The 25,305-nt window shown below is 45.4% G+C and overlaps 1 protein-coding gene across 5 annotated transcripts in view; it reads right to left on the bottom strand.

The window, feature by feature from the left end:
• The window catches only part of LOC144730343 (neuronal-specific septin-3-like), a 257,761-nt gene that overhangs the window by 91,681 nt on the left and 140,775 nt on the right, over positions 1-25,305 (bottom strand). The window contains exon 1 of one of the 5 annotated variants that reach the window (XM_078611093.1): positions 4,734-4,953. The exons of 3 other annotated variants lie outside the window; for them this stretch is intronic. Coding sequence is in view for 1 of the 2 variants with exons in the window: in XM_078611092.1 (XP_078467218.1) it covers positions 1,220-1,310 (91 nt within the window). In the remaining variant the exon portion in view is untranslated. Of the gene's footprint in view, positions 1-1,219; positions 1,354-4,733; positions 4,954-25,305 lie in introns of those variants that run through there. One more of the 5 variants, XM_078611092.1, reaches the window with a different exon arrangement.

The following is a 25,305-nucleotide window of genomic DNA, read 5'->3' as shown; positions in this document are numbered from 1 at the left end:
CTTAATAAAGTGGGTTGATGTCACGGGAAAATATAGTTTATGATTGATTGATGCGTGTATGTTGAACTTCTTTCGCACCGCGCGTAGCCAACTGCGCTAATCTGAGGTGTGAATGATGGATCATTCACGACTTGGTCAATCTAAAGTGAAAGTGGCTCTGGTAAGATAAGCAATGGGGCAGCAACTCATCTCCACTGGGGGCCCTGAGCCAATGGCGGACAGTTTATCCAAAACAACCGCTCTCTTTGAACCTTCCTGTAACTCGAAAGTTTCCAACACAAACTATACCACAATACTCTGCTCACGCTCGAGACGAATTCATGCTAAACATTATATTCGTTGGCGACCGTTGTACTTTTTAAAGACCTATTAATCATGCCTGCCATGAAGACGTTTGTGTTGCCAGCAGAGGTGAATGGCAAACCTTTGAATCGACGTGCAGAACCTTCATATCTATAGCTTCGAGTGAATTAGAAATTCCATTGGGTTTTTTTGGTAAGCAAAAAAGGAAAGAGTAGGGTAGGGGGGCAGCATTTTGCAAGTCATTTCAGATTGAGTCAACTTCGTGGAGGCCTTGACAAGCTTTACAAAGTATTGTTAAGGTCATTGAGATGGAATTTCAAAACAATCACAACGGAGGCTAATTCGCTTCGATTAAGTTGCGCAGGATGTGTGTGTTCAGTAACAGGCACATCGCGTTCACCGCAAAGGATTTTTAGAAGAAGAGTAAAAATGTATGATCAGAAAAGAGATGGCAACGCAAAGGTGAACGACGGCTTGAAATACACCAGTCACCAGTCCAACCACCACCCTAACGCTACAGGGCTCCTTTTGGCAGGTATCCATGAAGGTCACCACGTGGGCGGTTTTCATAGTTGTGCTGCATGGCTCTCCGACGCGTTTCCGGTCGTACCGTGGTGCTGTTCAGCACGATGTCCGACGTTTCGTTCCGAGTGCTGGGGGAGCTTCTTTAGTTCCACCCGACCTACCCCAATTCAGCTCCTGAAGAAGCTGCCCCCCCCCTCCCCCCGAGCGAATTGTCGGACAAGGCCTCTTCAAAGGCCGCCGAACAAACGCGCGGCCCGACCCGAAAAACGTGTCGGGAGAGTTTTGCCAATAAAGTTTGCTTCAGAGCAAGGCTTGCGTCACCGACATATACATGTAATTATACACACAATGGATGGCACGGGCAAATACAAACTAAACCACATTCACTTACGGTCACAGGACGTGGTTGCCAGAACCTCCGGGATCCCTCCGTGCGGGCTTGCTCCCACCTCGGAGCGTGACATTTTGCGCGTGGCACACATCTCCAATTAAGGGCAACGGGGTTTTTAAGGGGGATTTTCGCGAGCGTTTGCTGCCAAAATGTTACACGGGCGTGTGCATACAAGTGATAGCCGGACACAGCATGCCCCCCCCCCCAAACCCCCACCTTTGAATGTACAATCTGCTCAGTGTTTATGAACAAATACGGACAGTTCGGCAGAAAATGTTCAACGCCAATTTGCTGGTGACCGTAGATTTAAACTCGAATTGCATCAGCGTGGTGTAACGAACAAAAATAAAACCCCCCGGTGAAATAAACAAATTGTAGACGATTCTTAAAAATATACAAAGTGTGCAGTTTTCAAAGCCTGCAAAGTGAGACTTTGGAATCGACGTTTATGGACATCGCGACGGGCGTGGAAGTGATAAGGAAGGTCAAAGTCTGCTGGCCACTATTGAGGTCGTCAACGTGGTTGGGTTGTTTGTGTTTCTTTTTGGCGTTTGGCGAAGGCAACGGCAAACGCGCCCTGGCAACAAACGACTCCTCAAAAAACGTGGCCCCTTTCCACGCAGTGCCCAGTTGCATTGACTCGCAACATCGCGACAACAAGAGCTAGATCCAAACAGGGTCACCGCGGACACCACGATTGCCTTTTAACAGTGAGCCGAATGTTGCAAAGCAAAGCAGACCACCGCTCAGTGACCGTGCCACTGAAGTGCAAGTTTCGCCGAACCCTTGCTTCCCGTAGCATCGGACGGGTTGGAAGAGCCAGGGCAAACCTGCTACTTGGCCCCACCACGAGCAGTGTGCCAATTGGCATCATAAACGTGCACCGATTGTCCACTGGTGCGTGGCCAGAGGAAATGTGAAATATAGTATCGGGGTATAAAAAAATAATTTGGCCAAGAATTGAAATCCTTATCTGTAAATCAAATCCAGGTACTGTTGGATTGCCGGTCGGGTGTGCGTTAGGCTCTACACCAAGGTGGCTCCCAAGTCTGGTTTATATGATGGACCTTAACATTCAGTTCCCCAATGTGTTTCCATGCTGTGCCACGTGTTGTATATTATGAAGTGCAGCGTATGCTTCAATGTAAAGGGAGCCACTTTAGTGGAGTGAAGCGTCGGACGTTTGTGATATACAACACGTGGCACAAGCAGAAAAGGCAGCAGGGAGCTCTGCAGCACAACAATCACTGGTCTGCTAAATAGAGCAATACGCAACCCATATTTTGTGGCATATGACACGCTGCTTTCAAAACAAATAACATGCTCAAAATAAGTTGTTAATGTCTCCCTGCTCAAACAAACATTTGTGTTTGTTCCTTGCCATTAGCAGCAGCGATAAGCCAAAGCTTGAAAAAAAAAATCCATATTCCTACTACGGTCCGTTTTCTCCTTGGAATAGGCATCGTGGAGTTCCCACACGGAGTGTTACTCATTTTACTGAACCTATAAAAGTAATGGACAGAGAGAGGTGAGCCCTGAAAGGGGGTTTTAACCTCCGAATTGTGGGTCAAGCGCTGTAACAACACCAGCAGCACACAGCTGTGTATAAAGCAAGCATTGGTTGCTGATGTTTCATTAAGCGTTTACATTGGCTGATTGTGACTCCTTAACAAAAATTCATGTTGATGATTATAGTTGTTAGATTATTATAATGTCTATCAATAAACAAATGGCCATGGAAAGGTGAGGGCTTCTGACATATGTGCAAGTGGGTGTGTGGCTGTACAAAATAAACTAAATTAATAACTATTGAAACTTTTTTTTATTTTACCAGGTAAGGCCCACTGAGATATACAGTCATTTTGCAGAAGTGACCTGGTCAAAATTGGTGGCTCAACGAAGTGGCTTATCACGTGAAAATGTATTAGAGCCAAATACTCTAAACGTACGTTTATAAATGTGGAGGGGAAAGCCGGAGGACCCAGAGAAATATCCCCACGACCACGGGGAGAATATGCAAACTTCAAATATACAAGCGCCAGGGTCGGGATTGAACCCACGACCTCCTGCATCCCAGGCGAAGTATTTAACATCTCGCCACCGTGGCTGTACAAACTGTTCCAGCATGCCAATGCTCACAAGTGCATGCATGCGTACAAATGCAGTGGCTGGAAATTCTTTGCCCGTGGCCATAAAAAAATGGAAACGCATTTGAAAAACTCAAAGGTATTGAGCGATTACTGATATTTATTTTGCTTAATATTTCATGGAGAAAAACAAACGAGGTACGAGGAATGGAATGTTGGTGACAGGGCACTTGCAAAACAATGCATCTTGAAATGTTGTTGGAAAGGCTTCTAGCTGGCCATGAAATCCAATTAATCAAAGTAAAAAAAAATCATCTATAATAATTTTATTTGTAACTTTTTTTTTACATTCCATACTTAAGATAATTCAACATCCAGTCGTATTGTGCGAACTCACAACTGAAAGGAAGTCAGCAGCGGTTATCCTGCGGATGCACCGGCTCCTGCCACGGCAACGTGGAATTTCTCCTGTTGGCTCGGGGCCCCAATCACAAGTGAGCTCCACCCGACCGCTCAACTCCTTTAACCGGGCGAAGTACACGCTGACGTTTTGACTCTTTTTGTAAGTGAACTATAAAATAAACTATCCTTTAAACAAACATGATTTTTTTTTGGAGAGAGAGAGAGAGACTGCCAACCGTACTCTGACAGCCATGTGCGCAAGACAGTCACGTCCGCAGCAACTGCGGCATAAATCCACGGCGGTGTGGTCGACGCAACAGGGTGCAACACTGCACGAGTCCGCCAAGAAGCAACCGAGCCAACAGACGGTCCCCTCCCTACGTGCTGTCTGCAAGAGAGCTCTGCTTCACATCTGTTTTTCACTCACGGGGACGGCTGATTGGCCAACGAAATTTATGATGGCGAGGTCCAAGAGACAGTCGACAGGCAAATCTCGCTTCTGCTCAAACGAGAGAGCGAGGCGGTGAAGGATCTCGCACTGGGGAAAAGGAGAGCGCTTTTGTTGGAACGACAATGAATTAGCTCAGTTGGGTTTCGCCGAATGGTTCGTTTTTTCAAAGGTTTTTTTTTTATGCAAAACAATCATGCAGGAAGTTGCTCGGATTAAACAACGCGTTTTGGTCTTGCAGAATATAAGCGTGAAGCATGGGGCAACAAAAACACGCACCAAGGCAGAATTGTATTGCGCCGGTGGATTATTAGTTCAACCGTAACCGCGCGACGTTAACTCAGGAAAGAAGCTCGCCGAGAATGAAATGTTCATGGTCAAAACAAAAATCGTGACCGAAAAAAATATGAAAATCATTCGCCGACTAAAATACGAACATAAAGAACAACAGAAATCGAACTAAACAAAACCATTCACAAGTACTGCACACACAGCACTAAGCGCGTCTGACATTTGGTTCTAAGCTGACCACTGAATAACCCTCCAGACATACAAACAATACAAACGCTCAACTCACCCGCCTTGCAAACTCAAGCAGTTCCCCGTGAGCGCGTGAAACGGTGGCCGGCGACAGCGGAGAAAGAGAGGAAGGCCTCAACAGCTTTGGCCAGGCCCGCTGCCACTGATGCTGTCACAGAAATCCCTCACACAAGCTCAAGGTTTGCCTCTGCACAGGGCGACTAGGCTAGAAATGAAAGCCTTCCTGTGTGCCCTGCGCTAGAGCTAGCACCAGTGACAGGGTGAATCACCCTCATTATGAACAACCCACGGGATAAGGCGAGCTCACAACACATGTGGTTTAGGGCGGGGGTACAGATTTGGGGACACTTGACAAAAAAAAAATTCGAACGTGTATAATATATTATATATTTTTTCTCTCTCTAAGTGAACGTATCACACCCACCAGAAAGAAGTCGCTGCGTGTCTCCACACGACGTGGAAGGACGCGTGCCCGCATTGATTTCTCAAGAGAGCGGCGGTTTCGTACGCTGCTGTAGGAAAAGGCGGAGGTGATCTGCATCTCTGTTAAAATCGCGAGGGAGGAAAGTTAATAGCGGTCATTATTTCTCCCCCAACCTTTAAGGACCTTGGCTGTGAGATAGAGGACGTGACGCGGGCCTTTAAGCTCGAGATTGTTTTTGTTTGCGGCTGTTGCTTTGTGAATGCGCCGTTCATGTCATGAAAAACGACTTTAATTTGACCGTCTCATTATAGGCTTAATGTCGGCTGGGCTGTTAACTACCTCGCCTGGTATGCAGGAGGACGTGAGTTCCATCCCAACCCTCACGCCAACATATTTGGAGTTTGCGGTGTCTTTCTCCACGTGGTCGCGTGGATTTTTCTCAGGGTCCTCCGGTTTACCCTCCACATTCAGAATCAACATCACGCGTTTAGAGTATTTGGCTGCTAGGCATTTCCACACGATAAGCCACATCGTTGAGCTTTGATTTGTGGCCCAATTCGCTGCTGAAAAAGAGCTATATAGCTCTGTGGGTCTTACCTGGTATAATAAAAAATAGTTTATAGTTTCACAAATTCATAGCCGCTGTGTAAAGGGATATAATAAACTGTGAGTAAGCGCCATGTTTTCAATAACGTCTCCATTTTAAATGGACGCTCATCCTCAATATATTTCTCGTAGATATTCTAACATATTTATACTGTGTAGAGTGGTACATCGTTCACCAAGTGTATTCAAGTTTTTATTGGGTACACGCCTAACTCAAGTGTTCCTGGAAATGGAGCACGCGCTTTTTTCTTGCAGGCGCGTATACATAATTAATTACACTCACATTCGGAGCCATAAACGTTGCTAAAGAGCCATAAGTAACGCTGGAACTTGTAACTCGAGCTCTTGGCTCGAGGTGGCTCAGAGGTCAGAGCTGGCACCGCTGAGACCTCTGCTTTCGAAGCTGGGTTTCAGCCACCCGTGATTAAATCGGGGTTACAATTGTAGCGAGTTGACAATCTCAGCGCCGTCACTAATTACAATCTCAGCGCCGTCACTAATTACAATCTCAGCGCCGTCACTAATTACAATCTCAGCGCCGTCACTGATTACTGCATCAACAGCAACAAAAAAAACCTCACCACGTCATATTCAATTTGGAGTTTCTTTTCATTTGGCAAAACTGCAGCTGAACGACAAATATCATGTTTGACCACCACGCGACAAACATTACTGGAATTCATAGCAGGTCGGGTGGTAGAGCGCTTCCCTACCACCCCCCCTCCCCCCCCCCCATTTTGTTTGGATAAGAGGTCATTTGAGCGGATGTCAGAAGTAGTTCTGTTACATCTGCTTCCGCGGCGGTGTTCTTTAACATGGAGAGTGTTCACAACTGTGCGGCGGGTTTTCTGAATGGATTCTTCAACTCGACATGACATCGTGGGAAAAAAAAACTCTCTAGTTAAAAGCCTAAGCAAATGCTGAATCAGCCGGTGTGGAAAGTCACCAGTTGTCACTTTTAAGGACAGACTTGTTTCTGCCATGCCAATATGGAATTCGTGCCAATGGGTTGACTTTGAACATAAGCAAGGAGAAGCAAACAAGTTTTGGGAATGGGAAGCAGAGTTACGCAAATTGTATTAATTTGACAGAGCAATCCCGAACAATACAATTACATTTGTTCAACATTGTCATCATCAGCCATAGTCAATCCACTGCTGGATAAAGACCTCCTCAAGCCACCACTGTTCATCACGAACCCGCAATGTTTTTTCCATGATCGTCGCTGCCAAATAACTGCGCCTGTAAACATGGTATATTGCTAGCCTGGGGCAAAGTGTATTGGATTTTATGATCTAATTTTAAAATCATTATTTATAAGCCTATCGGACACGTGTGCTTTTGCTGAATATTAAATAAGGTTCTTTAAATCTACACGTTGTCACTTTGTCGTAATTTCTACCCTACAATCCATTGTAATGTTTTAATTAGCAAAGAATCCTGATGTGCTTCGACAGCAGGCACGTTGTAAAGGCACATTATATATAAGTTTAATGTTGAGTGCAGAAAAACACAAATAAATCCAGTTTATGTAGCGGTCAATAAAACCCGATCAAGCCCCACTTAAACTGTTCATTATTTATTATTTTCAATTGAAACTCTACTTGGTTTTCCCACCGGACTTTCAAAACACAAGGAGGTTTAAATTCCACTCAAACATTCACGTAATTGATGGCGAAATCAATACAGCAGACTACAGGCACGGTGAACTTCACGCTTTCTTCGCCTTACCAAGAAATAGTGAAATTAACCTCATCGTGTTTTTTCCTCTGATCTCACATTCACATAACCTAAATCATGTATAGTTTCCAATTTCACCTAAAAGCTTTGCAGATGGGGGGGGGGAGGTAAAAATAGCAGACTGGACACTTTTGCTTTGTGCTCATAATTCCATTTGTTCCTTGTTATTACTGTATTTCAGATTTTAAATTATGCCATTTTAACTAAAGTCACCCGTACAAAAATAGAAATAATTGCTTTAATTACCGTATCATGTTCTGCATGGCCAATCAAAAAATCGGTTGGGTTCATGATTTTGAAAATGGTTTAATGAGTAAAGTCAGGGGGTAACGGGGTTTCTCTACGAATGAGCCGCCCAGACCGAATAAAGTTGCCTTCGTTGGGTAACAACGTCAAGCTCTGTGTGCACGCGGTATATAATTACCATGATTCTGAGCGTCATAAAGTGCTGCAATAACCAATTGATGAACCTGAGTAACCAAAAAAATGTACCCGTAAAAACAAAGTTTTTCACTCTAAATCCTTTATATGCGTGGCGGCTAGAGTCCTCTCGTCCTCTGGCTTGAGATGGCTGCCACCTATGGGTCAGATGATTGTCTGCCAGCATTAAGCAATTGGTAATTAAATATTTTAAAAAATATTCCTAAACAGTGTAAAATTTTGGAAAAAAAATTTCACGAAAATTAATTGTCACGCACAACGAGTCTGTGTGGAAAATGTCAGCTCGATTGGATCACGGGAAGTGGGTTAAAAAACGACCGAAATATTTGCACGGTCGTAAGCAAGCAAGCAAGCACGCAAGCATGCAAGCACGCAAGCAAGCAAGCAAGCGAACTTAATATAAAGGATTTAAAAAAAGTGTGAGCGCAATCACACGCGACGCAAATTTAACATGTGCAGACTTTCGTGACCAATACCATGATTCTAAATTTTAAAAATGTTTTGGGTGAGTAAAATGTATATCGAATACCCTCCCCTCCACCAAACACAGCTCAATGAATAGAGTTGTCACATGATGAACAAATGTGGTAACGTATTACTGCTTGAAGGACAATCGGTCATTCACGAAACATAACATTCACTGTAAAAGCAATCATCTGAAACTTTGTGAGTTTAATAAAAATTGCAATGGCATGATAATAATGTGTTGCCACGAGTCAATTTAAATGCAATCTATGGCATTTTGTGAAATAGGCCATCTTATTAGCAGGGCCATTATCCAAAATGTCACCTGTTATATATTTTATACATAAAAATAAATATATTCTTTTAAAAAATCCTCTCAGGGCAGTGTTATTCAAATAAACTAGAACTGTTTTATTTACCAGGTAAAGCTCTTTTTATTACACGCTAAACTCGCTCTGTCTGTTGTTGTTGTCGTATCCTCAAATCTTGTAACTCAGTTTTAACCCACTTCCCAATGTGGTATCGACTGCAAACTTCGTATAGTTATGTCATGCTGATGACCATACTATATTCTATCATTAAAAATAAATATTTTTAAACCATCTTTTTTATATGTTATGTTTCGGCTTGGGTCTAATTGTCCACGCTCAACTGACGTTGGCTGTAAGTCACCACGGACCCCTTACATTATGGAAAGCCTCGGGACCACTTCCTGGAGTCGTGGAGTTCTGCCATTACCCGTACGGTACATTTCATTAAAGCGTGCTTTAAAAAAAAGTTTTTTAAAATATTACTTATTCAGAGGCGACTTGGCCACACGTGACATCTCACTGAAGCAGCTTACAGGACATAATCCACCAGTGGGAATTTATAGCAGCGGCCAAACAATCTAAACGCACGTTTCTAAATATGGAGGGCAAAAAAACGGAGAACCCGGACAAAAATGCACGCGACCACCAATGTCGAGAGAGAACACGCGGACTCCAAACATACAAATAGCATCGTCAGGGTCAGGGTCGAACACCCACGGCCTCCTGCGTGCCAGGCGAGGGAGACATCAAATTGCCCACAAGGTCGAAGAATGTGTCGACTTCTCGTTGCTTGAGTCTGCGCGCCGCACAGCGAATGCAGTCTCGCTGTTGTTGTTGTTGAGTACAATCCGGAGAGCTGATTTCCTTGCCATGGCATTCGCTGAGGCGCTTTGCTCCAGTCACGCTTATGAGTGAGCCCCTTTTGAGGAGCTCTGACCGATAACTCGGATATCTTTTGATTTAAAGCTCTCGCGACTGCAGGGATTCATATTCTTGGTTCTTTCGGTAAAGTCACGTAGAAGGAAAACAATAAAATAATAAAAATATAAAACAATAAAATTGTATAAAATTGTATTGTTTTATATCCCTTCTACGTGACTTTACCGAAAGAACCAAGAATATAAATCGGATATCGTTCAAAAAACTTAACAAATTCGTAAATAACGCCGTGGACTTACGAGGAAAAATGTATAATGGGTAACGTTTCAGGAAATTACCCTTCTTTATAGTGCATATGTAGATAGGCGACAAGAGATATACACAATAGGACATGATAAAAATTGTATTTTCAAAATGTTTGCTGCAGAACAGTTTTTTTTTATTACCATATGAATCGTTACCGAATAGTGGGTATTGATTGTTGGGCAAGCGTTTCAAAAATGACATCGTACAGCTTGGCTAGCGCTCGCAGGCCGTGCTTGCAGTCAGGAAAACACAAGCTCATTGGTAACCTGCTCGACAAAAAGGGAATTGGTCGACAAGCCCCATAGAAAATAACACGGGGGCCACAAACGAGAGCTCGACAAAGTGGTTAATCAAGTGGAAATTAATAGCAGCCAAATACTCGAAACGCATGTCGTCGATTCTAAATGTCGAGGGGAAAACCGGAGGACCCTGGGAACAATCCACGCGACCATGGGGAGAACCTGCAAATTCCAAATATACAGCAGCAGGCGTCAGAGTAGGGATCTAACCCACGACCTCCTGTATACCAGGTGAGGTAGTTAACATTTCGCCACTGTGGTACATGCAATTCATACAGAGTGATGGGAATGAGCTCCTGAGCAAGTGCTGCGTGGATCATTACGTCGCAGTGTCGTTAGAGGTGACAGCGGCTTGGCGAGGCTTTCAGAATCAGAATATTTATCCTCGAGAAATCCGATGAGCTATGAAGCTCTTTTTCACAGATGTATATAAATTTAAATTTGAGTAAGTACACCAATTCCCAAGCTTGGGCAAGGCAGCAAAACAACAGCAAGAACATTCCCAGACCACACCAAGACAACAACACACAGCCATCATTATCAACACCACGGCTGATGATGATGTTGATATTTCACACAAATTGGCTCACGTGCTGGAGCTAGACGGCGACAACTCGTAGATAAGCCTTCATCAAACGGCGCATGGATCGCGGGTGGTGATGATTGATCGATTTGTGACATTTCGTAAAAATCAGCAAATTAAATGCAAATCTCACCACACGGAAGACTGTAAGATGAACGAATTTGGAGTTTCTATGCTCCGAGCACACAGAGCACACTCTGGGGAGATCGGGCCGCGAGCTACAAATTAGACATTCACAACCGCCTTAAGCATGACTGAAGATGTCTGAACGAATGATTATTTCACTGAACATAATCGGGCCAGGAGGTGCTGTGGTGCAACACTCAACTAACAAGGGTGGTTACGAGTTTGCATCTCAGTCCGGGGTTGATTTTGTTGATGTGGCCCATAAGCCACGAACTTTTAAATCTACATTGAAAACTAATTTCTTTAGAACTACTTTTTTGTGATCAGTTTACTGTCCCTTCCCCTGTACCTCCGATTACCATGGGTTGGTTACGTACGGTGCGAAAGAAGTTCAACATATATCTAGGGTTGACAAAATAAGTATCCATCTGCAGGTGGCTGTCCTGTAGAGATACCAGGGTTATTACAATGTGCATCATTCCATTTGCCGTCAACAAGAGACAACGTTTACATGTTGGTCCCTCCCATAGGAATGTGGATTTTCCACAACTACCCAATGTTGAATCGCAAAGGCGGACAAGTTAACTTGAAGTCAACAATACTCTTGTGCAAATGAGTGTGCGTGATGTGTGTGTGTGTGTTTTTCCTGTAATTTATCACACGTGTGTCTGCATCAATCGCACAGCTCCCAATGGATATACACCATTCTTGCCATAAAGTGATTGAAAGCACAGAAGATATGACTGCGAGAGAGAGTGTGTTTATACTCACACTGTTTATTACTACTCGTTATAAATTGTGCAGAAGGATGATTGCAATACAATACGAACCAGAAGTCACCGGTGATCTCCCAGTGCGGGTGTTAAAACAATTGGTCGATGTTATGTTATTCCCCCGCCTCTGTCCACCTCGAAAATTTGAATGGGTGCGCCCCGGTTAGCCAATCAGACAGGTCGTGTGTGGTGGGGTAAAGTGTGGGCGCTCCTGTCCCTAGCAAGGCGTAAGTAGGCCTCGGCAAGGTAAGGTAATTGTACCCTTTTTACCGGGTAAAAGGGTAAAGGTAAAGGGTAAAGGTGTCGACATGCCAAGGGGTAAGGGTAAAGGGTAGGGTAGAGTGATTGTATTGTGGTAAGGTTTTAAGGTAGGGTAAAGGTAGGCTCGTTGTTTTTACACTTTTACCTTGCCTTGCCGAGGCCTAGGCGTAAGGCCAACATGGGAAGCGTAGGCCAAATACGCCTGAAATGAGAACTGCAGAGCTTCCTCGAGTGGAGGCCCTGTCGCCAGCAGTGGCATGAGCGGGGACTTGCAGGGCTGCGCCTTTACTGTTTTTCCAAAGCGACTTGGATTCAGAGCGTGCCTAAATTCAGATGCATCTCAAGACGCAGTGCAACAAGTGGCACGGCCACCACGTGGGACCATGGAAAGCATGGGGATACACGTGTGTGAAAAAAATGACATTTTATACATTTCATAGAGACGTTTCGCAATTAATTGCGAGAGCCTTTGAACTGTTCTGTGAGCTCAGTGTCAGGTCAGTGGACTTGTGAGACAGACACAACATATATCACTCTATAATTAGGGGGACAACTGTCAACATTCTACTCCAGGACATCTGTAAAAAAAATACCTTCAGAGCTCATCAGCTTCCTCCAGTATAAATAAATGCTATTCCATGGGATTGTCGGATATAAATATAGAACTGCGTTTCGTGTTTAGTTTGTTGTCTTTCCCCCACACCTCTGCTCAGCATGGCCTGCTACGTACGGTGCGACAGAAGTTCGACATCAACATACATACGTTTGTTTACCGTCTACGCGTGGCCTGTGAAACCACTTTAGAGGTTCATGAAACCAGCAAAATGAGGCCACAAACGCAGCACAAGGGCTCCGTGAAAACTCTGCAGGTGGCTCACAAACCCCACAGGGTTGCACCCATGAACCCTTATTAAACTACATTTGGGATCACGTTAAACCTCAGCAGGCGGTAGCTGACACCACCGAGGGGGGGGGGGCTCACAAAACACCCACGGAGGACTCGCGAAAACCACCACTCGTTGCTTATTTACGAGGTCTCGCATCACGAGACCCAAGCGGAAGATCCGCAGAAAAGCAAATCCCTACATGACCTCATAATGGGCCCTGCAAGGAACACACACTGGCATGCCGTTTCAGAATTGTGAACAAATGATTTAGCTCTCTTGTAGAGCCCTGTGGAATTAAAGAATAATAATAATAGTCGAGATATCCAGCTCGATTTCCTGTTGCACTGGGGCACGCGTAACCTACAAACTAATACAGAGGAGGTAGAGCGAGCCGCTCGCATATCGGAAAGGTTGCGAGTCAAAATCCTAGTCGGGGGTGACTAAGCCCATCATCTCTCTGGGAGTCGATCAATTGAGCGCCACTTTGTGCGGAAGTTAACAACGGCTGCCTTTTGGAGTCACTCGCCCATGCCATAGGAATGTCGAATTTCCACCACTGGCTCACGGCTGCAGCCAGAAGATGAGCACTGCCCTCAATGCTCATTTGACCGAGAAATCACGTTGACTTTTGGCTTGAATGCAGTCTCTCTCGTTTCAACGTGCACCCATTTCTGCTACCATTCCAGACAACCATCACTGCCCCCCCCCCACCACTGCTTGGCCATTACAATAAGGACGCCTTTGTAATGCAGTACATGCTCCAATCCCTCACCCGCCAACCCCGTCGCTACTATTTCTTGTTGGACCTGGCTCGTTTCAATTTGTCCCACATACCTGGTATTCCTCCGAAGCAGTTATAACCGAGCAAAATAAACACGTGCCGAATCGAGTCCCCACTTGGCCCGCAAAATGCCCACGGGCTGGCAATGCAAATGTAAAACAATTAACGAAACAGAAGTGGGGGGGGAGGGTGGTCGTGGTGGTGGTGGTCGTGGTGGTGGTGGCCACGTCAGGCCACGCGCGACATCGCTTAACGCGATTTGACGCCGCCGTTCAGGTACCCGTATCGCGTTACCACCTCTGCAGAGTTTCATTCGTTCGAGGTAAAATTCCGCCGAGCGCCAAGGGGCAGTCCCATTGAGCGGCGGCTGAGAAAAGGAATGGGGAGCTCAGGGGAAGGCACCACCCCAGCTTTTTATTTCTGAATAAGAAACCCGACGCCGCCGCTCCGATTGAGACGGAAATGCCGGTCTTTACGCTCTCTCCCTCTCTCTCTCTCTCCGCGCGAGTCGCGATGGCTTGCGATGGCGTGGAGGAGTCGTGATGGCTGGGCGAGGAAAGAGAACGGGTTCCAATTCATTGAGTATAAAATTCGCCCGTGCCAACAATACAACAAAAGAACCTATACGACCGACATGCCATGGGAATTTTAAATTCCTTTGTGCCCATGTAAAATTCCTCACAACATTCTTTGTGCAGTTTCAGCATTTTTTTTTAACAAGCGCTTGCACACGGTCTTGATTTTCTTTAATTTCTTTTTTTTTACGGAACGTATACCCTCGGATTTATCTGAAAGGGCACATTCAGCGTTGAAGAATTAGCGAGCGAGAAAATTAAATGAGTAACCTGAGGCAAAAAACAAGGCGCTTAAAGCTGACGGCAATCCAAGGACTCCGATTTTAAGCGCCGAAACGATTTAAATTTCTAAGTCTGTGGTTTATAAAGAAAAAAAGAATTTAATTATTGCATTGGTATGGGGCCCCGATCTCAGATTGTAGACATTACCGCACCTGGTGTGGGGTTTTTTAAAGCCGTACAATAGAAAAACTGTACAGTGCCGTGGATTAATTTGAAGCCAGAAATGATTTGCCTTTAAGACTGCGCACAGCAGATATTACAATAAGGCACTCTTGTTAACAAAGATGTCTTGAAGTGTCTCATTATGTCCTGGTGATATTAAATGCACGTTAAGGAGAGCATGTGAAAGAACCTAGACAGATCATGTGGTGGCATGAAACACATCGTATAGATTCCCGCAATAATTAAAAACAGATCTCCCGAACGATCCAACAGAGAATTTAAACCAATCTCACAGGATCTGGTGAGGAAATTGAAACTAATCCTGCAAGATTTGTAAAAGTAAAACCCGTTGCAAGGAAGTTTTACCAAACTGCAGGATTGTTTATGTACAACATTTTCAGAATCCCAGATAATGTAGATATACACACTTACAAGCCACGTTAACGCATCTCCCTGACCAAGCAAACAATGACCAACAAGTATTTGTGTTGGTTCTCCCTAAAGCAGTGTGGTGAAAATTTTACTGACGATAAAAAATAATAAACCTAAGTTGGGTTTCTCCGAATGAGGACAATTGTTTACGATGCACAGAGTGATACTCAGTTTATCATCTCTGTGTCAGATGATGATGATGGTGTTGATGATGATAGGCCGTGTGGAGCCCAAGTGGGATTGGCAACTGCAAGAAGAGTGCAGTTGGACTCTCTCGTGCTGGCACGCCATGAAACCCGCTCTTGCGAGTGACTTAACGGGGTCTTTAACGACGACTCCAGAGCGGACAAGCGCTGTAATTCGCAGACAGCTGCAGGAATGAGACGGCGCTGAAATTTCAACTACAGACGCAGGGCTGAACAAGCCACCTGGTAAAAATGAAAACTAATTCTCCAACAGTTTTTTTTCAACAGGATGTTAACGCATTTCCGTTGGCTGTCGATGGGGGTTTGTCATCGTGATATTATTTTGGTTTAACACGCAGGCTTTCGCCACCAATATTGACCATAATAGAGGTTTTTGGGCGAGATCGCGTAAATATAAATGTGTCGTTAAGCCCGCCACTACCCTACACAGCCAACACGTAAAAATAATTACCGGCGAAACGTAAATGATGTGGGTTTACTCTCCAACACACAAGTGGTGTGCTGAACTAGAAACGAATTGGCATGTTTTGTTTACGTGACAAACCTAACTAATTGGCTGTGTCGGGTGGTGGCGGGTTTAAAGACACATTTATATTTACGCGATCTAACCCAAAAACCTCTATTATGGATATTCGTCACGAAAACCTACATGTTAAAAACTGTTCTCCAACAATTTGAATCACCAGGATATTAACACATTTCTGATGGCTGTTGATGGCGAAGGGGGGGTCTGTTACCATGATATTGTTTTAGTGAAAAAATGGTAGGTAAAAGCATCTGTGTCTCATAGAGAAAACTCATCCTGAGCAGTAACTGTGCTTTTCTTTTAAGGTCTGGCTGTCGCCAAGAGATGGTGTGCCACTTCATAACTGGAGCTTTCTATCTGTCAGCGCTTTCAATGCGGGACAATATATGTCAATTTGTGGTCACCAACTTCCTTTAAATTCAGCAGACCGCCAAACCCAATCAGCATTTAGAAACATAACTGTGAAATAACAGAGACGCAATCTGATGTGTCACAGGAAACCGATTTAGCAACCTCGATCATACCGCATTAGCAAGCTTATGACTCAACACCAAGGCCCTCTCAGTAGGTCGACAAGACAGATGCTGTAAGAGCACACATTCAATTGCTACTTTGTAGTACTATGGTCAGAATGATATGATTATATCGGTCACAGCAGACTGTGTTTGTAATGTGGCCATTCAGGCATATTCGGTGATTCAACGGTGGTTAATCATTGTGGGTGGTTCCAGACGCCACAATCGCGCCTCCTAGACTGGCGTTGCAACTCTCGCTATGAAGTGGTGAGCCAACACGGCCCACAGAGCGGCAGATTGAACAGGTCATCAAGCACAAAACAGTGACTAATATTCACTTGAAAAAATAAAAAATAAAGTATATGTTGCATGGTTCTCAAATCCACATCGCCGGCCTCCAGCAGTATAACTGTGCGCCCAACAGGTAGCAGCCAGGCGGGTCACGTGTGCTGCCGAGAAGTTTGCCCAACGTCTTGCGGCGCAACTTGTCAACGTGCCAGAGTAGTCCAGGGGCCATCCATTGAGTACGCAGAACGCAAAAAATCTGTCAAAACTCGACCCCTCGCTGTACGCACACGTACTTGTTACACCCCCCCCCCCTACCAGCGTACGTACGCCTGACGCACCCCCCCCCCCCCCCCCACGAATCCTATTGAACGGCCGATATTTAATCAACGCAGAAACGATCAAGGATTCATAATATTAACTTGTTTAAGCAAACAGATCGTCCACCGCCGGACTATCGAACTCATTTGAAGGTCAATGTAGACAAATTATTATCGAGGCTTCACCCCCCCCCCCCGCCGTTTCCTATGTGTATGCACATTGTCAGTAGACCCCCCCCCCATACGCACGTGTACGCATTTGGGTTAACCACCCTCCCCCCTCCATGCGTACGTACTACGTGGGTGTCCCCAGACCAAACAGCCTCCGAATTTCTGCTCAAGTGGAGTTACCTGGAGTATGGAAGGCGAGGACATGAAATGAAGGGGTCTACAAAGATTACATTGGTGACATACTGAGATAGTAACAGGCGCGCGCTGATTGTCCGCGCTCCATCCAGTTACTGAAGGGTTGCGCAATCAGAGGGGAGGCTGAGCTCGTCGCTGCCTCACCTCTCGTCTCTTCCTGCATTTGCAGCGGAGCTCCGCAAATTTGGCGATTTTGACTATAAAAATGATTGGAATCGTACAGAAATGACGTTTATAACACAGATCAGTGGAAAAATCTTAATATTATTTTATTTGATCATTCTTATTTTTTTACTTTTCGAAACAGCTATTTTCATTGGAGCAATTTGTATTGTCACCGAGTGCCTTCAAATCCGCAGGCGGCGGCGGCGTTCTATTCGTAGGCTGCGAGTGTGGCCTTCATGTCCCGCAGTTGAACTTGGAAATCCCCTGGCAAAAAAGAAACGGTGTTTTTTGTTGTAGTTGTTGTTGTAAACCAAGTCGAGGGGATATTCTTTCTCAACACACGACTGCTGCTCGGTCTGTCTGCCCGCTGACAGCAGATTCATCAGCCTGCTAAGAGCAGGCCAACATGAAAACGCAACCGACTCCCAGACGAGCAACTCTGACGGGAGTGGCTGATTGCTTGGAGTCGTTTAAGCAATCAACGTAAATGAGATGGAGCGTCGATTCCTTTGACCTTAGTTTAAACGCGGAGCACTTCATCAAATGTGCGCACTGTGTATGTGCAGGGCGCACGTGATGGATCGTAATAGCAGTCGGGTAATGCAATGGGCCTGGGTTTTCAAGTATTAATAATTCCATTGTTTAAGGACAAAATGAGGCAGATGCGGTGTTAAAATAAATAAAATATGAAGCGCTGCTAAGATCTGGTGTCTACTTGTAAGCATTTGGTCAATGTCATGGTAAGAGGGAAACAGCAAGGGACACGGGAACATGATGATCACAGAATTGAACACAAGCATCATTTTGGGCTGTTATCGTTTCTAATGTTCCTCACACAGCAGGTCGGTGCGACAAACAAACACGCAGAAACAACCCAACCCGGTCTGTTGTCATGTCTATCGCGTCTGCATTGCTTGTGTAATTACATTCCGGTGAACTCAATTGTGTATGTGTGCAATTATGATGCAGGGGTAGGTTCGTGTTTCTTGAGGATTCAAGTTGAACCTTGCTTCCCCCTTGGACCGAACACATTGTCGCTCAATCTTGATTTGAAGTTTTCGTGACTGCAGGAATCCACACTCTTTGGTTCTTTCGGTAAAGTCACGTGGGTAGAAATAAAATAAAACAAATCACGACGTTACGATTGCAACACAAGCAACCTTCATCGGGTGGGAACAACCACAGCAAGAAAGAATTGCTTGCACATTGATGCTCGTTGTGGCAGGCATCTCGCATACTCTGTCCGTGGATAATGAATTTTACATTTTGGGCAGATTTCAAACCCAAGAAACTAACCAACAATTTGGATGCGATAAATAATGCAATGTATTCACGCCCAGTTAGCACAACAATGAGCCTAAAACAACAAGGCTGAGAACACACACTTTTCAAATGCACGTTTTCCAGATCTTACTCCCTTGTAAAAGAGATTAATTTTCTCAATTGCCAGTTTCTCAGTTTAACTTATAATGTGATTGAGCTTTGAACAGAGAAACATGTGATACTGCCATAGTCTTTAAAAAAAATGCAATCCTTTTTGAAAACTTGTCGTATAAATAATGCCAAAGGTGCCTTCAAGCTGGTTGAAAAATACGAATAGGTGTGATCCCTTCTGGCAATAAAACAGTTGTGTTAAGATGTTCAAACACCAGATAGATTCTTTTTTTTCAAGGAATCAAGTCTGTAATAACAACCACGCGGTACTTGTGGTGAACATGCAAACAAGCATGCTCGGATAATTATATATGCATTGTCTTCGAAACTGATTGGCCTACACACCTAAACAAGGTCCCGTGATATTCAAGCTGGTTATTGTATGACAGAGGAATCCAATATTCCAATTGGAATGAGAGAAAAAAAATGCCGAATTAAAAAAACAATCTGTGTTATTAAAAGTGCATTGTTTGTTGTTGTAACGTTCTGACCCGCCCCTACTGGACATCCGTGAAAAAGAGCTTTATAGCTCATCAGATTCCTCCAGTCTAAATAAATGGCCTTCATTCTGATATGAATATTGGACGCTTTGGTTTGACCGCTGTACCCTAATCATGGTGCTCAATCAACCATAGTACGGTACAAGACTCTTTCATTTACTAAATTAGCAAATTATAAAAAAAATTACTATTTAAATATATGTATCACGAAGGCCCTCCCCACACTGTGTCAGTCATCAGAATTGTGTGACCATACTTCACCACGGTGGTCAGTGTGGGTTGGTGAAGGGGGTGCCCAGGGGGTTTTACGCATCGCTCGCTCCCAATGTCGTGGTCAGAAATCGAACCGATGTCTCTGGGTTCACAGTGCAGTGCAATTGACCCCTGTGCCCGCTATGTCAAGTAGTAATACGTTAAGCGTCTATTTTCTAACAAGGAAACATCACAGTAAAAAAAAACCCTTGTTTATCAGAATCTTTTGATGTCTGATTTTGATATGTCCTTTGTTAACAGAGTTTCAAACCAAGTAAGCTGAATTCACACCTGACACTTCCTCGCGAAGATAAAATAAAAAATACATTTTGATAAAACATTGCCATTTCCAGTTTCAATTTAACATTTCGTTTATATTTGTATTTTACACACACTTAACAGCACACTTCACAGCATCAGGGTATTACGATCCAAACATTACCTTTTATGATAACGAGCCGCAAGGCCCACATTCAGCTATAACGGCACAGGCCATTACACGTTTGGCACAAAGACATGCACAAAGATAAAAGATCCCCTGCATAGCCTTCACAGACTTTTGAGGCAAGTGCTGTTAGCGATCACCTATGAAGGCGGGAATGGCACGTGAGGGGGGAGGAGGGGTGGCCTGCACCACGCTCGGGCGCCTTGTCTCCCGGGTGGCGATGTTTACGCGACACCGCACCACGTGCTCATTTGAGGCTGAGTCGACCTAGGGGAGGCCAAGCACCAGATAATCGTCACTGGCGTTGGCCGTGAGTGGGAATCAAACTCGGGTCGCCATGTTCGCAGCGCAGAGCTTCAACCACTACACTACGCACAAAGACAAAGATCCCCCGTATAGCCTTTAACTGTTAGGGGAAAGTGCTATTAGCGAGCAAATATGAGGGGGTGGGTGGCCAGCACCACGCCCGGACCGCCTTGTGACAACCTTCACGCATCGCATCAGGTGCTCATTTGAGGCTGAGTCGAGCTAGGGAAATCCAAGGACCGTTTCATATAATCGTCACTGGCTTTGGCCGTGAGCCGGAATCTAACTCAGGTGGCTGAGTTCTTAGCGCGGCGCGCTCACTGCTACGCAGATGCTCCCCTAACCACTCCACGCACGCACACACCCACATCCCGTGGCTTCTCTCTGCCGCCCGTGCCAGGCGCTGGAGGACTCGTTCCGAGGGTTCATTGCCCCCGGCGGGGTGATTCTCACGATCCCGGTAGGGAACCGCTTTAGAGCAGTTTGCAATCAATTTCCCCCCAAGAAATGGCCATCAGATAACTTAAAAACTGTAGGGTGCTGGATGATAGTTGGAATAGAAAAAAAGAATGACTCGAAAGTGTCTCTCCCTCTCTCTCTCTCCTACGCTCACGTGGCTGCGCTCCCCGTTGCTTATCTTTCACTCGCAGCCCAATGTCAGGGGTGTCAAGTCCACATTCCGGTCGCAAGGTAGGCATCTCCGTATGACCAACACACCGCCGCATTGCGAGAGTGCGATACGAATTTTAAAAAAACCACAGGGCGATAGGCTGAATCTCGCCGACCCCCAGTCTGAACGGGAATCGAACTTGGACCTTTCTAAGGGCAGCCTGGTTGATTGAGTCAAGGATCGCACGTCATTCCAGTACAACTTGACTCGTAATAAGAACAAAAACAACCCTTATGTTCACAATCTGTTTGATGATGTATGTGAAATTCCGACTTGAGTAGTCCCGATTGCGAGTGCATGCTCGAGTACAACGATGCGTTTAGAGAATTTGTTTGCCACACATTTCCACGTGATAAGCCACTTCGCTGAGCTATCATTTGTGGCCAGGTCGCTTCGGAAAAAATAGCTGAAACTGTAGCTCTGGGTTGAAATGAAAATAGTTTAGCTTTATAATACAAAATAGAATCATGGACTTTAGTCGTATTATCTACTTGCTGTACTCCCTCCTACAGGCACCTTATTTCCATGAAAATGAATGGATCACCCGTGATCCGTAAACCCTGCCTACCATAGGGTTGCTTTGAAGATGCACATCACTAAAACCGCATGGAATTATGCCGCACAGATCCAGAGATGAGGGGCAAAATGTTCAATTTCACTGTCGCAATTCAAACCCATAACCTAAACCCATCATCTAATAGGTAAGGATGGGACTGTAATGCAGCACACAATGGGTTACTCATGCAATACATGTGATGGTTTCCAGGGATAAGGGACAGTGGTGGCGTAGTGGTTAGCGCGCTGCGCTATGAACTCAGTGACCCGAGTTAAATTCCCGGCCACGACTAACATGAGTGATGAATTAAATCTGAGCCGGGCTTGGACTCCTCACCGTTCACCAACCCACTCTGATCAGCCTGCTCAGGTAATGGTCAAAATTACCGGCACGGCATGGGGAGACCCTCGTCCCGGAATTGGATAGATAAAGGGCCGTATTTCATTGTTTTACATTCATATGGCTGAGATGGTGCTCTGACAGAAAAAGCCACATGGCCACACCAATAAAACCACAAAGGCCTCCTCATATTGTGTGGACCGGAGGTCACTTTAAAAAATCTCAGAAGTAACTGTGTTTCATCCGCTCTTCCGTGGGCCACTTAACAACACCGCGGGTTGCACGACTCTGCGAGATGTCCAAATAGGATGCATCATCCGTTGACGCGATGCCAACCGCACAGCCGGGATAATCTTAGGGGCAACAACAACAAAAAATAGGCGAACAAACAAAAGCCACTCGCCCCATGCGAAACTGGCCTTGAGGCGAGTGTGGCAGGATGGACGGAATGTTAATAGTGCCGATGACCTTCCACGGAGCCCAAGTGTGGTTGCGTTCTTAAGTAAAACAGACCTCGCAATCTGGCAGAAATCAGTGCGTACAAGTAGGAGGGCAGCTGGCAGTTTGGCTTGGCCAGAACCATTGCCCTTATGCTTCATTATGGCATTGTGGGGTGGACCCAGCATAGGCAATTGTGAGCAACAAATAATGATGGCTTTTTTTTGGAGCAATTGCGAGCATAAACTACAATCAGCTGGGCGTGGTGGTGGGCACTTCAAATCCAGAATTTAAAAGGTGGGTGGTTGGTGGATCGTGCGAACGTTACCACGGATAATATAAGTTTTTTGTGGGTTAGATCGCGTAAATATAAATGTGCCGTGAAACCCGCCACCAGCCAACACAGCCAATTAGTAAGGTTTGTCACGTAAACAACACATGCGTTGGAGAGTAAATCCACAACATTTACAATTCGAGTACGGCGTTTCGCCGGTAATTACAACTAGCATCATCAGGCGACAGACAGATTTGTGGAGAAGTCCTCCTTCTTCGTTCTTAAACATCACGGATGTGAAAGACCCACGTGCAGGGAGAACATGTGGCCAGAAGATGGCAGTAGCACAAGTAGGTGGCTCATCTTCTTGGTTCTTTCGGTAAAGTCACGTAGAAGGGAAGTAATAACATAATAAAAATAAAACATAATAAAATAATTCTCACGACGTTTTGGCCACAACGCAAGCAGCCGTCTTCAGGTGAAAACCAGGTCTATCGGTTTCACCTGAAGACGGCTGCTTGCGTTGTGGCCGAAACGTCGTGAGAATTATTTTATTATGTTTTATTTTTATCATTTTATTACTTCCCTTCTACGTGACTTTACCGAAAGAACCAAGAAGATGAATCCCTGCAGTCACGAAAGCTTTAAATCGAAAAGTAGGTGGCTGTTCCATCCGTACAGATTGTGTTGTTGCTTTAATTTGCAGGTGACGGCACGATTTTGAAGGTTCTGAGCTCCACCTCTTGAGTGCGAAGCGTTGGACTCAGCTCCGTAGTCTCTCAAATTGTCGAGAAATGAAATGTCAGTGCCACTTTGTAGGAAGTCAGCAATAGCTGTTCAATGTAAAGACCCAACCAGAGCAATGTGAAATCTCTGTCAACTTGCACAGAGCTGCCATTGGATATAAGTGTTAATACAAATTTCAGTTGACTTATCATCGGATATTAGGTGTGTTTTCTCCAGGCACTCTGACTTATTCTCAAAGACTCAACGTAGAAATCGGTCAAGCATTCAAAACAAGGTGCTCTGAAGGAAATGAAGAAACTTCAGACTCAGTGAAGCTTTTGCTGGGTTTCTTAATAACTGCTATTTTCATGACTCACAAACAACTCAAATGTATCTCTTTCGCACACACTCCCTTTCCTTGAACAACGTCACCAGAAATGTAGGTGTACAGCCATGAGCTACAACACGAGACAAAGCTTTCCTTATAGCCGTAACAGAATGTGGCTGTAAGTCCTGTTAGCGAGTACCAATGAAGGCACGTGCGGTGCTCACTTTTGCACACCACACCAAGTACTCGCTTAAGGGGCCATCCATAAATGACGTCACGCGATTTTGGACGATTTTTGACCCCCCCCCCCCTTCGTCACACGACGTCACAAAAAGTCGGACCCCCCCCCCCTCAAATATGACGTCACGAAGCTCTGCCCCCCCCCCCATGCACTCTGATGTTATAGGAGAAAACATTTATTTAAACGTCTATATAAATAAGTAGAACGCGTAGTCCATATTTATTTAAAGTTGCGCATTTTGATGTGACGTCACATTTCTCACCCCCCCCCCTCGTCACACATCGTCACAAATGTCTGACCCCCCCCCCCCCAGGTGCGTGACGTCATTTACGGACGACCCCTAAGGCCGAGTCGACCTAGGGGAGGGCCAGGGCCGCTTGGAAAAAGTCGTCAATTACGTGAGCCATGGCCGGGACCAATCACACATCTTAAGATCGCCAGGTTCACAGCACGACGCACTAATCTCGACAACTACCCCCCCCTCCCCTCGAGTCAAGGGAGGACACGCACACTCATTTATTCAGACAGTCGGCTAAGAGAGAGAGAGAGAGCGCGAGCGATAATAGACTCGGGTGTGCGTGCTCAAGATGTCAAACGCGCTCTCCCACGAGGCGAGCGCCAAGTGCGATACGAATCGGGTCACGCAATCACGCACACAGGTGAGCCTGCAGCACAGCGGAGCTCCCTAACCCTCGTGAGTGACTCAGGGCTGAAGACTCCGTGGTGTCATTAAGTTGTCTCATAAACACGGAGCGTCGTGACGGAGCCGAGAGGGGGGCATGCGAGCGAACCCACCGCTTAATTCAAGTCGGCGCACAGCTGTTGTCTGCTGCGGGCCCGGCCCGAATTGTTTTGCACAAAGCCCACTGTTGAGATGCCTCGAACGCGGCCAAACTGTGGCAACGAGACAAAAAGCAATCAAAATGGCCACTCCTCCCGGTCTTCACCCCCCCCCCGCCGCCTCTACCTCCAGCCGCCGAGCGCTTCCAAGTCCGTGTCTTGTAAATTAATAAGAGGCTGTCTGGAACGAGGCTATCGGTGCCTCTTATGGACATATTTACAAAGAAGGCTTTTGGAAGCGCCCCAGAAAAGACCAATTTTGGTCACAAAACAAGTTGACAATGGCGGTTCTTTATGAGGGGGGGGGAGGTGGTGGGGGAGATGTCCTGCTTCAGCGGAGTGACTTCTGAGAAGTCAAATAAAAATGTGTTGATGCTAGAGCTTTGTTTAGGTTTAGTGCTGGGTGGCCAGCACATGGAGCCGCACTTTTCTTGTTGTTGTTGTTGTGCATTTCGTTCATTGTACACGGACCCCACCATGGGACCGTTGAATTTCCACCAACGGCTCTGAGCCACGAACAAACGAAACGGTCACAGCAGCCCCC

This window comes from Lampetra planeri, chromosome 35 (genome assembly GCF_965212315.1).
Source record: "Lampetra planeri chromosome 35, kcLamPlan1.2.h2, whole genome shotgun sequence".
NCBI classification, from domain to species: Eukaryota; Metazoa; Chordata; class Hyperoartia; order Petromyzontiformes; family Petromyzontidae; genus Lampetra; species Lampetra planeri.
The sequence above is the reverse complement of the archived record's forward strand: the minus strand, read 5'-3'. Positions and strand labels throughout refer to the sequence as shown.